Below are 14,618 nucleotides of genomic sequence, written 5' to 3' on the forward strand. Positions count from 1 at the left end.
CTCTTATGGTGAATGGACGGGCAGTGTGCACGCCTCCATGCCAGATACTCTCAGCTGGTTTCAAGCATATTCCTTATGGCTCATTGCCAAAAAATGAGTACTGTCAGTCAAGGTGCTGGGTCTGTGGCACTGAACTCCTAAAGCTCTGATTGATCCATTGGGACATCTGTGAAGAGATGAAGCGGCCACTGTCTTCTGGGTTTGGGATAAGGAATTCCATATTTCTCCTGGCATATCCTTAGAGCTATATGCATACTCTGGCCACCACTCCAATTCCCCTCTCTCTCGTAAGCTCCAAGCCTCATCAGCAGGTTCATCACTGTGTTATCTCATAAGCACTACCTGGATTCCTTCCAATTTATAGATATTCATATATATACTCATATATATATAATTTGTATATATATGCAAACTTTGTGCAAACTTTATATGTCCTACAAACTAAAAATTCAGTATGTACAAATATATACAATATGTATATATACAAATATATACAATATGTATATATAATTTATATATAATTTTAAATGTTAATATTTATTTAAATATTCATATATATACATATATATACGTGTGTGTGTGTGTGTATATATATATATAATTTGAGACAAGGTCTTGCTTTGTTGCCCAGGCTGCGGAGCACTGACACAATCATAAGCTCACCTTCAACTTCAACCTCCTGGGTTCAAGCAATCCTGTCTCAGCCTCTCAAATAGCTGGAACTATAGGTCTGTGCCACCATGCCCAGCTGATGGTTTTAAATATTTTTAGAAATATGTCTGGTTATATTGCTCAGGCTGGTCACCAGCTCCTAGCCTCAAGTGATCCACCTGCCTGGACTGACCCAGTGGTTGTGGTTACAGGCATGAGCCAGCACAGCCAGCTCTTCCCAGTTTTTTTCGTTGCAATTGACATTTCCCTATTTCACCCACCTCATTGCTCTTTCAGTCTCTAGTTTTCCCCTGTAACTATCATTCTCCAGTTTGCAGTCCGAGTTCTTTATTGAGAGCAAAAATGTGACTGTGTCCTTCACTGGGTTAAATGCTTCAGAGGGTCCACATTGTTTTCCAGATGAGATCCAAACTCTACATGTTATAATTCCATATGTCTGTATTCTCTTTTATTACTTTTATATAGCTAGCTTGAATATTCATTTTCTGTGGCTACTGTAACAAATTACCATAGACTTTTTGGTTTAAGAAACAGAAATTTATTTTTTTACAGTCCTGGAGGTAGGAAGTCTGAAATCAGTTTCCCCGGATGAAAACCAAGGCGTCAGAGGGTGATGCTCCCTCCAGCGGCTCCAGGGCCTGCCGGCATTCCTCGTCTCTCCCAGCTTCTGGTGGCTTCTGGCATTCCTTGGCTTGCTGCTACACCTTCCAGCCTTCAAGGCTTCCAGCATCTTCCAATATCTTCCTCCTCCATCTTCACAATGCCTTCTCTTCTAGTTATGTCAAATCCCCTTTTGCCCATCTCTTATAAGTACACTTGTGATTGTATTTAGGATTATCCCCAGATAATCCAGAATAATCCTGGATAATCCCCCATCATAAGATCCTTAATTTGATAATATCTGCAAAGACCATAAGGTAACATTGACAGGTTCCAGAGATTCAGAAGCACCATCTTTGGGGAGCCATTATTTAGCCTGCTAAAAGCCTGATTAAGGTTCCCCCATTCCAAGACAGTACATGTAATTGCCTAAATTTTTTGAAAGCATTAGCGTGTAGTAATTCTGACTGGGAACACATTTTTATTTGTAATATAGAGGTCCCTTCATATGGACCAGATTAAACCTTTTTAACTTTTTCAAACTGAACTAAAATAGTATCTTTTCATTGCTAAAAATCTTGTGCCTCTATTTACAATAGCAAAGACTTGGAACTAACCCACATGCCCATCAATGATAGACTAGATAAAGAAAATATGGTACATATACACCATGGAATACTATGCAGCCATAAAAAAGAATGAGTTCATGTCCTTTGCAGAGACATGGATGAAGCTAGAAGCCATCACTCTTAGCAAACTAATACAGGAACAGAAAACCAAACACCGCATGTTCTCATTCATAAGTGGGAGTGGAACAATGAGAACACTTAGACACAGACAGACAGAGGGGGGAACGTCACACACCAGGGCCTGTCAGGGGATGGGGAAAGGGGAAGGAGAGCATTAGGACAAACACCTAGTGCATGTGGGCCTTAAAACCTAGATGGTGGGTTGATAGATGCAGCAAACCACCATGGCACATGTAACAAACCTGCACATTCTGCACATGTATACCAGAACTTAGACAAGAAACAAAAATTCCTGTGCATACCATTCCTGTATTATCTATTAATTTCCCTTTTATATTTATACATTCTTATGCCTCTACCATGTTAATATGATGAATATGATTTTATGTTATTTTTTAAATAATACTGAAGATATTTATGGTTATATATTTCTCTTCCACACCAGATACTGCCTCCTTTCATGGTTTTGCTATGAGGTACCTACCTATTCATAGCTTTCTAGAGAAGGCGTACATTTACTTTTCTTCTTTGGTATAAGGATAATCTAAAAGTGAGTTTTAAATTTCCAAATAGGTAAGATTTGTTTTATACTCACAAAACATGTAAATGATTTGTTACTAATTTTCTTAGACTGTGAGCAGAGAATGAAGCCTATAGAATATTCCCTTATAACTTGTGTTCAGGCTTCTTAATGGCAGTTACAAGACAGATTTTTGTAAATGTGCCACAAACAAAAATTGTTTTGAGGGGATTTGATATATACAGTGAGAAGTATATAAAAGTACACATATAATCAAGTTTATTGATCATATATACTTTTTATATGTTCTCGTTTGTTTTCTATTAGATCTGCCTAATTTTGAGAAATATATTTTGAAGTATTACATTGTGAGAGTGTATTAATTGCTTTATATATTATTAACTATTTCTTTCTATTAACTTTTCTTTGACTTTTGCTTTATATATTTAGTTGCCGTGCTTTTTGGTACATCTCAGTTTACAGCTGTCAAAGCACCATAAATGGTGTCATTTCATAAAAATGATCCACTTTTTCCCATCTAATACCTTGAAGCCCACCTGCATTTGTAGTCTTTTACTGAGATTGTTTGTCCTGTTGATTACAGATCAGCAGTTCTCAACCTGGTTTTCATTATTATCTTCCTCAGGAGCCTTCTAATACATTTTTTCTTAATACTGCCTCCCATGGTATTATAATATCACAGATATATTGTACATGTGTTCTATGTATATCTGTGTGTTAGTCATCAAAAGAGTGACACTATTTCAGTCCCTTTGGGGTAATATCACTCCCATTGAGAATGCATGTAATTGATTCTCAGTAGACCTTCCCCTGTAATGTGTGACTTCCATCTCAAAAACCCACATTTAGTGCTTGAAACACATATACATATCATACTGTTCCCCACTTATTCTCCCCTCATCTTCTTTTATGGTGTTCAGTGTCATTTACTGTTTGGTTACAGTTTTCCTTTAAATATGGATATGTTCCCCATATGGGTTAAGTAAGCAAGATAGTCTCTAAGTCTGTATATATATGCAAATATTTCTTTCACCCTGGCAGGTAACATTCTTGAGTGTGTAAAGGATTCTTGGGCCTCGGCCTTTGTCTTCAGTAGGCTGTACGACCACGTACTTACAGCTGGGTAGATCTGTGCCAGTCTATCTGATCCATTTTCCTTGACGGGTAACTCTTTTTTGGCGAAAAGTTGGTCTTTCTCCTCGATGTTAATTAATTTTATGGAATACGGCTCTATGTTTCTTTCTACATCAAATTTGCCTTCACCTTCAGGTACCTTTTCAGCTTGTAGATTTAGTTCTCTCCTCAACTTGGATTGTTTTTTGTATTATTTGCAAACCTAATCTTTTTGCTTCTTTTCCTCTTGCAGTATGCCTATGAGCCACATGTTATATCTCCTCTATTTATATATCAGCCTTTTCCCCGATTCTCCTTATGTTTACGTGTGTATGTGTGTGTTACATGCACATGTGTACTTTGAAATATTTCTTGCATTTGATCTTCAGGCCACTAATTCAGGCTTCAACAACGGCCATATGGTTCTTTAATTACTCCTGTAAATTAGTTCTGCAATCGTCGAGTATTAGTACCAGACACACTTGACCATCCTTGAGTGCACATACTGTGTTTCAGTTCTAACTTCCATCTTCTCCAGGAGCCTGGATCACCAGGTGCTCATTGTGTTAAGCATCTTCCTTCTTGTTATTGGTTCTCTTTAAATGTGTTGATATTTAACTTTATCAGGTTATTGGTGGCTTCCATCCTTCAGGTGAAGGAAGGTAAAGACTGGAGATACAGCATTGAATGGTTTACTAGTTCCCCACTGGGGCAACCAAAGAAGGCCTCTCCCTCATATACCCAGCCTCAGGTTTAGGGAGGTGGCCTTGGCTCCTGCACCACCTCTTGGAGAACAGACAACTCTGGAACACTCATATAGGGCTAAGAATTGTTCTGCAGGCCTCTGGACTCCCCAGAACCTGAGTCTGCTGGTCATTGAGTGTCCCTCAGCCCCAGCACTGCTTGGCTTGGGAGAGTCTGTCTACTTGACCGTAGCTGGGAATGGAAAGAGTGGGAGAGACTGAGGAGTAACTTTCTTTCTGAATACCCCTTCCGTTTCTAACTTTAACATAACAAAAATGATCATTCAGGGAGGACTGTGCTGCATCAGGAAGGAGAGATACATGTTCTAGGTCTAACTTTGCCACTAGCAAGCCATGTGGCCATCAGCACGTCACTCAGCTTTCTTGTACCTCTGTGTCCTCATTTGTAAGATGAAGAGATTGACCGATTATTGATCTAAGTGGAGCTACAGCCTTCTCAGTTTGTAGGAAATCTCAGTGTCCTGAAGGTTCTCATTATGATGTGGAGTGAAATTCAGTGGTTTTTCCCTCTGTGTTCTGTGGAGCCCTGCGGATTCTGCCCTGAAGGGAAGGAAGGGATTGGAGATGTTTCGCTTACCTTTTTATTTGCACTAAGAGTTCGACTGCTAAAACAAGCATGAAAGCCAGCAGTAGAGTCTACATAAGCCTCAGAATTAAGTTTCTCTAACATAACTTTGGGTTTCTCTTTGGTGGTTTTGCTTATTTCCTTCACATTGTATTTGGGCATTTCATCCTCTCTACCAGTTGTTTTGGGTCAACAGAAGCAAGCAGTATTTATGACCCACCAGTCTTTCAGGATTGAAAGGGACCAGAAGACGCCATCCCAAAATAGACCCCTTTAGCGTATGGATTATCTTGAGCTGTAGGGAGCTGAGAACCAGCAGTGCGGGAAGAGTGTTTTTTACCTTTCTCTAACTGCATAAAACTGATGGCTATGTACAAGGAAGAGAGGGACTGCTGGAGACAGCTGCCATCACCTGAGAGGCTCTTACCTGGATGGCAGAACAAACCTTATTTACCATACCTCTCCTCACCTTCTTATAACTTGCCTTCCCCACCTGGAAGCCCCAAAGTCACTTTCCTTTGCTTAGCCTAAGACAATAGTTAAGCCTCAATCATCTGGCCACCTCCTTGAGTCTCGTTTCTTTGCGGGATTCCCTTGTATGCATGTAATTAAAACTTTGTGTGTACATAATTAAAACGTGGGTTCTCTCTTGATAGTTTTTCATCAGTTTGATTCCTGGGCCCAGCCGTTGAACCTAGGAGGGTAGATAAACAGGTTTATTTCCTCCCCTACAGGATTGAAAGGGTCTCCTACATGAAGCATCCTCTTAAAGTCACAAAGGGGCTGAGCTGGATCTCTATTTTGGGGGTACAGCTTCCTGCATATGACTCTACTGTACATCATAAGGCTTTTACAGACTTCATTTACAAATTGGTCTAAAGTAGCTCAGCGTCCCTGAGACACTGATGGTCTTTGAGATGATTTATCTAAGTCTGAAATGTTGGCTAATGTTCTTTACTAGCAAGGGCAAGGTTTTATATTGCTGATGTTTAACAGCCAAGGCACTTTTGTTATTTCTTATTTAAAAAAAAAAAAAGATGAGTGAGGCCGGGCACAGTGGCTCACGCCTGTAACCCCAGAACTTTGGGAGGCTAAGGGAGGGCAGATCACCTGAAGTCAGGAGTTCAAGACCAGCCTGGCCAACATAGTGAAACCCTATCTCTACTAAAAGTACAAAAATTAGTCAGGCATGGTGGCAGGTGCCTGTAGTCCCAGCTACATGGGAGACTGAGGCAGGAGAATCACTTGAACCCAGGAGGTGGAGATTGCAGTGAGCCGAGATCACATCACTGTACCCCAGCCTGGGTGACAGAGTGAGACTCTGTCTCAAACATTAAAATTTAAATTTAAATTAAAAAAAAAATGAGTGACTGTAACTCAGAAAGCATTAGGAGGCCTTACTGCAGATCTCTGCATAGAGTAGGGTTTAATACCTTTGGAAATGATTACATTTTGAATGTCTTAACAAAAATTATTGTATGGGGAGATAACACACAGAAGATGAGAGATTTAATAGAAATTCTACCTCAAGCCTAAGTATAGAAGCTCTCCCCAAGCCCAGGATCATTACAGTGAGTCTATAATTAAAAACTGTAGGATTCCTTGGTGTAAATAATCAGCACATACTAAAAGTAAAAATAAGCTTTATTTAATGACAGTCTGCCAGTATCTGTAGATTTTGGAATTTCTATTTTCATTCATCTGTGAGAGTTCTGGTTGTCTTTTAAGTCCCACAAAAATAACACAGTGGAAATCAATTGAAGGCACAGAGCCAGAAATACAGATAAGTTAGATGGTCTCTTGAATGTTTCAGCCGTGCCAAATATATTCCGTTAACTAACAGGAAAAATAAATGAATTGGCCAAAAACTACGAGCCCGCTGACCATGGGGCCTTACGGAACACACAGAGTATTTATTTGTATGAAAGGAAAAAATGCAAACGACTTACATGAACACGTGATGACACGAGTCTAGGTTCTGGAAATCTGGGCCATGCACACATCACCAAACCTTCAATGGAGTAAGGGTGGAACAGACTCCTTGGAGGAGTGCCAAAGCTGACAAGGAAGTATTGTTGGTGTCAACTCTATCCAAGAACCACAAAGCCCTTTGATATGAATTCTCCCTCACATCTTGTGCCTGAGCCTCTCACCATCCAGGCCCCTACCTCTACACAGTAAATTTAAAATTTACATAGACACTGAAATCAGCAAATCAGCACCGGCTTGCTTTTCTTTCCTGTCCTTCCCTGTCTGTCCAGTTGTCTCTGTCTCTCTCTCTCACCCTCCCTCTCCCCTCCTGCCTCTTTTTTTTTTTTTTTTTTTTTTTTGGAGATGGGGTCTAGCTGTGTTGCCCAGGCTGGAGTGCAGTGGCACAATCATGGCTCACTGCATCCTCAGACTCCCAGGCTCAAGCACAACCTCATCCTCCTGAGTAGCAGGGACTACAGACGTGCACCATCATGCCTGGCTATTTTCTTTTAACTTTTTGTAGAGGCAAGGTCTCCCGATATTTCCCAGGCTGGTCTCGAACTCCTGGGCTCAAGTGATTCCTCCACCTTGGCCTCCCAAAGCACTGGGATTACAAGGATAAGCTCACCCTCTGCCTCTTTTTTAAATAAGTTAATAACCATCTGATGCACTCAACATACCACACCAGAATACCTGGTTTGTGGTGAGGCTTCCTCCAGGCTTTTGGAGCATAGAGAAATTTAATCACTTTTGATGAGCTCCACTTTGAGCAACTTTTATTTCTACACTTAAACTAAACGGAAGCCTCCATGCATGGCACAGGTGCAACAGTGCAACTTCCACTCTGTCCTCCAACACCCAGGGGTTGTGGAACAATGGCTGTGCCAGCCAACTCCAGGCTAGAGCACAGCTGGATGTGCCAGATACTCCCGCCTGCTGTCAGCTGTCCCCGCAGCACAAGAACACCAGCTTCTTCCTCCTAACACCCCAAAGCTTCAGGGTCTTGATCTTCAGCCCCTTCTTCCCTTCCCTTCCCGTTCCCCTTCGCCTTCCCTTCCCTTCCTCTTTTCTGTTTTTTTTTTCTTGTTTTTTTTGTTTTGATTTTTGTTTTGTTTTTTCTTTTTTTTGGTTTTGTTTTTTTCTTGTTTTTTTGTTTTTTCTTTTTCTTGTTTTTTTTGTTTTTTTGTTTCTTGTTTCTTTTTTGTTTTTTTGTCATTAAATAAAGCTTATTTTTACTTTTAGTATGTGCTGATTACTTACACCGAGGAATCCTACAATTTTTAATTATGGTGCTCACTGTAATGATCCTGGGCTTGGGGAGAGCTTCTATACTTAGGCTTGAGGTAGAATTTCTATTAAATCTCTCATCTTCTGTGTGTTATCTCCCCATACAATAATTTTTGTTAAGACATTCAAAATGTAATCGTTTCCAAAGGTATTAAACCCTACTCTATGCAGAGATCTGCAGTAAGGCCTCCTAATGCTTTCTGAATTACATTCACTCATTTTGTTTTTTGTTTTTTTGTTTCTTGTTTTTTTGTTTTTTGTTTTGTTTTTTTGTTTCTGTTTTTTTCTTGTTTTTTTGTTTTTTTGCTTTTCTGTTTCTTGTTTTTTGTTCTTTGAGTCTCACTCTGTCACCCAGGCTGGAGTGCAGTGACACAATCTCAGCTCACTGTAACCTCCACCTCCCAGGTTCCAGCAATTCTCCTGCCTCAGCCTCCAGAGTAGCTGGGATTACAGGCGCCCGCCACCACGCCCAGCTAATTTTTGTATTTTTAGTAGAGACGGGGTTTCCCCGTGTTGACCAGGCTGGTCTCAAACTCCTGACCTCAGGTGTTCTGCCCGCCTTTGCCTCCCAAAGTGCTGGGATTACAGGTGTGAGCCTCCGAATTGCAGGAATCACCACTCTGCCTCCACATTTCTACCATTCTCTCTTCCCAGTCACCAAACCCATTCTGTATCATTATCTACAGTCCCTTCTTACCAGAGTAAGGTAAGACCTTGCCGCTGTGGGGCCATTAAGACCAAAGCCTTATTCTCTGTTTAGCTCCTGAAGGCATTTGAGTTTGTGACCAAACAGCAAAAATCTAAAAAATCAGTAAAAGTAGACCATTTTCCTTTTATGATAAGGAGACAGACGGGAGTCTATTAAAACATACGAAGGATGATAAATAGGATAATGGTGCAATCCAGTGACCCGAGATAATGCAATGACTGTGGACCTACTGTTATTCAGTCTGCCTGAGATTAAAACTTATTCTAAAAATTATATGCTTTTGAAAATCTTATAAGGAAAACTTTTGTTTATTTGTTTGTTTGTTTGTTTTTGTTTGTTGAGATGTAGTCTCGCTCTGTCGCCCAGGCTGGAGTGCTCTGGTGCAACCTTGGCTCACTGTAACCTCTGCCTCCTAGGTTCAAGCAATTCTCCTGCCTCAGCCTCCTGAGTAGCTAGGACTACAAGTGCACATCACCATGCCCAGCTAATTTTTGTATTTTTAGTGGAGACAGGGTTTCACCAGGTTGGCCAGGCTGGACTGTTCTTCAGACTCTTGGCCTCAAGTGATCCACCTGCCTCAGCCTCCCAAAGTGCTGGGATTAGAGGCATGAACCACCATGCCTGGCTGAAAAACTTTTAGTTTTGATTTTGTTTTTCATTTCAGTTATTTTTAGGTAGAACATTAGTTGATTCATTAAAATACATTTAAACAACATGAATTCAGGTAAATCACTGATTAGTAACCATAATTTCCCTCTTAATAGCTAATACTTAAATAATGCTTACTTACTATTCTTTAATCTCACAAAAACCTTTTGAAGTAAATATTAATATTATCTGCATTTTGCAGAGGAAGAAACTGGAGATTAGTGAGATTAAGAAACAGCTTGCAAATTGGAAAACCAGCTGGAATCTAGGTCTCTTTGGGCCAAACCACAACTGCTTAATCTTTGCTGCCTCTTTGTGTGTAGATAACTACAGATCCAAAAAGCAGAAAAGGGTAGATTTGCATTGTAGCAATGGAATTATTATTGCAATAATTGTTTAATTGCACAATACCCTCAAAAAACCACAATCTGTGTTCATGCTACTACTCTATTGATAGAAACTCTTTTGAAAGAATTTCGTAAATCTGAATACCAATTGTTGAAATGCTTGCCTTTTTAACATTTGAATGAATAGATTTTTATGAGTTTATTTTTGCCTGTCTAAATTGGTAAACATTTAGGTTTTCTGACTTTCTTTGTCTCTCAATATTTTTTTCAGGGTCAACGTCTTTTTGAAAAGTTGCTCCAACTGACTTCACAAAATATTGAAATCAAGCTAGTGAGTGATGTAACAGCTGATTCAAAGGTATTAGAAGCCTTGAAATTAAAGGGTAAGACCAAGGTTGATATAATCTACCACTGGGTTTTCTGTTAAGATACTTTTAATTGCCCTTAAAATAATATAGAATATTTTTAGTACATTTCACTTAGTACATAGTACATTTGCATCTCCTTTGAAAAACAGCTCGATTAAAGTTTTTAAGTGGAGGAACTAACTAATATATTGGGATTTAAAAAACTGTTGCATATTAGTGTAAGCAAAATAATCTACTGGCCAATAAACGATGATAAACTAGAAAGGAGAATCTTTCCCTTTCTGAACATTTCAACGTTGTGATTACAGAGAAGAACCACTTCTCATCAGAATACACACTGGATCTCTACTTTTCTCTTGCCTGCCAAATGAAAATTCTTTTCATGCTATATATTTAAAAAATAATATAGTCAGGTCCTGGAGTCTATGAAACATTGCCTGATTCATGAGTTTTAAGGCAATTCCACAGGAGAACACCGTTTATATAGCCACTTTGCAATTTTTCTCACAATCTCATGAAGACTGAAAATAATTCCAAAATAACTTTATTTTGCTGTGATCTCAACCGAATTGAGCTCTCACATCCAAATAGTTTTTACTGTTTTGTAAAAATTGTTACCTGGAATTTATTATCCAAAGTGTAAGCCTCTGAAAGGCATGTTTGAGCCAGTGAAAATGTTCAAGCTGCCGGGTGTCCCTAGAAGAGAACAGGGCACTGACCTCAGTGAGTCATTCATGTTCCGCCTGATGGCGTTACAGCTCATGTTTGTGCTATTTAAACAGATTGTGCATTTTTTGCTTGTCATCTTCCCCACATTTTTAAGTGGCAATTCCTTCTAAAAATGGAACAGAACAGGAATCAAATAAGTGAGCCCCAGTGGCCCTTCCTCCTGGAGAAGAAAAATTGGAAGTGATAAAGCATATTGAAAGTCATAGACATATAGAAGACATAAGCTTGGCTACGCACATGTACCTATCACCATGCACACGTTTTCTACGCACAGGAAAATAAAACATGGGATAGTCGTATGTTTGAAAAGCTGTGCTGTGCTACCTGGGTGCAGCAGAATGTGTGTGAAGAACTTGTAAGTGCCTAGTTCAGTGGATTGACAGATAACAATCAATGTGGCTTAGAAATGTATTCTTACTTTTCCTATTTTTAAAAAATGTAAAATTGGATTCTCACTATCTGATAATTTGTTAGACAACACTTTTTTTTCTGAGGAATTGATTACTTTTGGTTAACTGAGGGTCCTGTATTTGCAGATGATTTTCCTCATGGAGTTTAGTAGCATCTCTTTGCGTTTGATTATCCCGGCAGGATAAAAAGCCGATGTGTTAGGAAGAGAAGGAGGGAGCCTGAGACATCCACAGCTCTCTTTCTTGCCATAGCCCATGCTAAATCTTGTAAACTCAACCAAAAGTTAAAACTGGGGGATATTAGGAAGCCTGACAGATTTTCTTAGGAGTTGCTGAATATTTGCTACTGTAAATAGCGATTGACAAATGCACAAATAAAGGCCTGGTTTATGTTTCTATTGTGAACTATACATTAAAATTTCATTATAGTAATTGCATCTCACAGAAAAAGAAGTGTTTGAATTTCCAAGCATATGTAGATACTACAACAACTTAGGTTCTGTTGATATGGAATAAGACTTCTTATCAAAATGCGAAAACAAATTATTTTCCTTCATAGGAGTAAAGCAATAAGTAGGACCCTATTTTCTCATACCTATTTTCTAGGTAGCGATAGTAGGCTTCTCTGGCTCTTAGTAATGCACATGATGTGTATGCTGTATGTAGAACATGTATAAATCTTTAAAATACAGTTATTGTATTTCTCTACTCTTGTCCTTTGGTAGACATATATTAAATAACAGTGCATTTTAGAAATAATTTTATGAGACTATTTTAAATCTGTGAATGAATATCTTGCTTAAGGGTTATCTTTTTTTGCAGGGAGGGATTCTAGTCTTTTAGCAAAATTCTAGAAAGTTTTTTCCAGAAATATCTCACACAAAAAAAATAGGTAAATATAAAATGAGCCATGAGCAATTTCAGCTGTAAGAGTTACTGAATGTAGAAACTAATCAAATATGTTGTGAAAAAGAATAAAAGCATGGCTTCTCGATAAATGGTAAAGATTTAGTGCAGGTGTAAGTAGGCCCAGAAAAGGCCAGGCAGGCTGGAGAAGTGAGACAGCTGGCCAAGGCTCCCCTGATGGGTGGTGTGCAGGTCATTCCTGTTCCTTTTGCTCCCCACGCTTTGCCTCTCTCCTTGACTTGGAAGTCAGAAACCATCTCTTCAAGGTCTCAAACTGTGGCTTGCAGGTGAGGTGCTTTTGAAACCTAGTCCTCATGAAGTCCTTGCACCCAGGGAGGGATTTAATTTTACACAAGAGTCTCTGTAAATTCAAAATGGGTTTTACTAATCAGTTTTCTTAATTTCACTTCCTAACCATCTCCGCCTATATCCCTCATATAAACATCTCAAATGCAACGTGTTGACTCAGCTCACGTGCTTTCTTTCCCTCCCTGCACCAACACAGCATCTGTCCCTGTACATAAATGTCCATCTGCTCAGTCATTCACGTTAGAAACTCAACTCCGCGCTCTCATATGCCACATCTAAGGAGCCACGGTCTATAGACTCTACCCACTTTGTCTGTCTTCTAGATACCACATTTCCTCCTCACTCACCTGCCTTATTTCAGGTCTGTTAATACTTTGCTCAAGCCTTTGTCACCTTTCCTCTTTCACCATCTGATCTTCCACACAGCTGCCAAAGAGATCTTCGACCACATGGTTATTATCAACTTACATGTTCACCCAAATTGCATGCAGGTGTGCGGATGCCTAAGGAATATCATGCATGCAATAAAAGGCACAAGTATTAAATATATAGCTCAATGAATTTCACAAAGTAAACACATCCACATAACACCTTCACAGATCAAGATGTAGAATATTGCAGACATCTCAGAAAGCCTTCTCAATCCCCCTTGCAGTCAATGCCCTCCGCAGAGGGAACCACTATTTCGACCTCTACCATAGATTACCTTTATCTTTCTTTGAGCTTTATATAAATAGAATTGCAGAATTCTGTGTCTGGATTCCTTGGCTCAGCTTTATGTTTATAAGACCAATACATGTTGGATAAAACAGTGGTTTATTTTACATTGTTGTATAGTATTCCATTGTATGAATATAATACAATGGATCTGTTCTACTGATAGTAGATGTTTGGGTTTTTCCTAGTTTGGGTTATTATATATAGTGCTGCTGTGAGCATTCTTGTACATGTCTTTCAGATGCCTACACATATACATTTCTGTTGAGTATATACTTAGGATTAGGATTGCTGATCTAATAGGCTATATATATGTTCAATTTCAATAGATATTGGTCAGTCAGTTTTCTAAGTGGTTGTAGCAATTTACACTCTCACAAACACTATGTTAATGTTCTGCTTGCTCCATATCCTTGCAAAACTTGGCACCTTGTTCTTTTTATTTTAGCCATTCTGGTGGATAGGTATCATGTTGTATCTTTGATTTTCATTTCTCTGATGGCTAATTATATTGAGCATCTTCTCATATACTTATTGACCATTTCCATATTCTCTTGGAGAAGGTGCCTCTGCAAGTATTTTGCCCAGTGTTATTGTTGCTGTTTTTATTGGCCCATTCTTATTGATGATTAGGCTAGATTTTAATCTTTTGTTGGATATATGTATTTCAAGTATCTTCATCCATTTGAGGCTTGCCTTTTCACTCTTCCAATGATGTCTTTACATAAATGGAAATTCTTAGTTTTAATGAAATCTGATTTGTTAATTACTCCTTTATTGTTGATGCTCACTGCATCCTGTATAAAAACTATTTATCATTACAAGGTCATGGAGATTTTCTTGTTTGTTCTGTTCTAGATACTATATTATTTTGCTGTTCAGACTTAAGTCTGTGTTAAGTCTGGACTTTATTTTTGCTTATGGTATGAAGTAGCAATAAAGGTTAATTTTTATACAAATGGGGGGTCATTTGTTTAAAAAAACTTCTTCACAGCATGTTCAAGGCATCGTTGTTAAAAATTAAGTGACTATGTTTTAGTTCTGTCTTTGAATTCTTTACTGTATTTTCTTAGTCTACTTATTTATCCCAGGACAAATGCCATACTGTTTATCTTGCCTTTGTAATATGTGTTACAGATGGTGTAACTTTCATCTTTGTTTTTCACTTTTAGAACTGCCTTATTCTTGGACCTCCAGGTTTTGAAATAAAGTT

General features: G+C 38.8%; 1 protein-coding gene across 6 annotated transcripts in view; it reads left to right on the forward strand.

Annotated features, from left to right (window-relative positions):
* LOC105474663 (phospholipase D family member 5) overlaps positions 1–14,618 on the forward strand; it is a 418,259-nt gene that overhangs the window by 225,045 nt on the left and 178,596 nt on the right. For 5 of the 6 annotated variants that reach the window (XM_071073552.1, XM_011729479.3, XM_011729478.3 and 2 more), the window contains one exon: positions 10,238–10,349. In XM_071073552.1, coding sequence (XP_070929653.1) covers positions 10,238–10,349 — 112 coding nt within the window. Of the gene's footprint in view, positions 1–10,237; positions 10,350–14,618 lie in introns of those variants that run through there. The other variant, XM_071073570.1, reaches the window with a different exon arrangement.

Source organism: Macaca nemestrina, chromosome 1 (assembly GCF_043159975.1).
Source record: "Macaca nemestrina isolate mMacNem1 chromosome 1, mMacNem.hap1, whole genome shotgun sequence".
NCBI classification, from domain to species: Eukaryota; Metazoa; Chordata; class Mammalia; order Primates; family Cercopithecidae; genus Macaca; species Macaca nemestrina.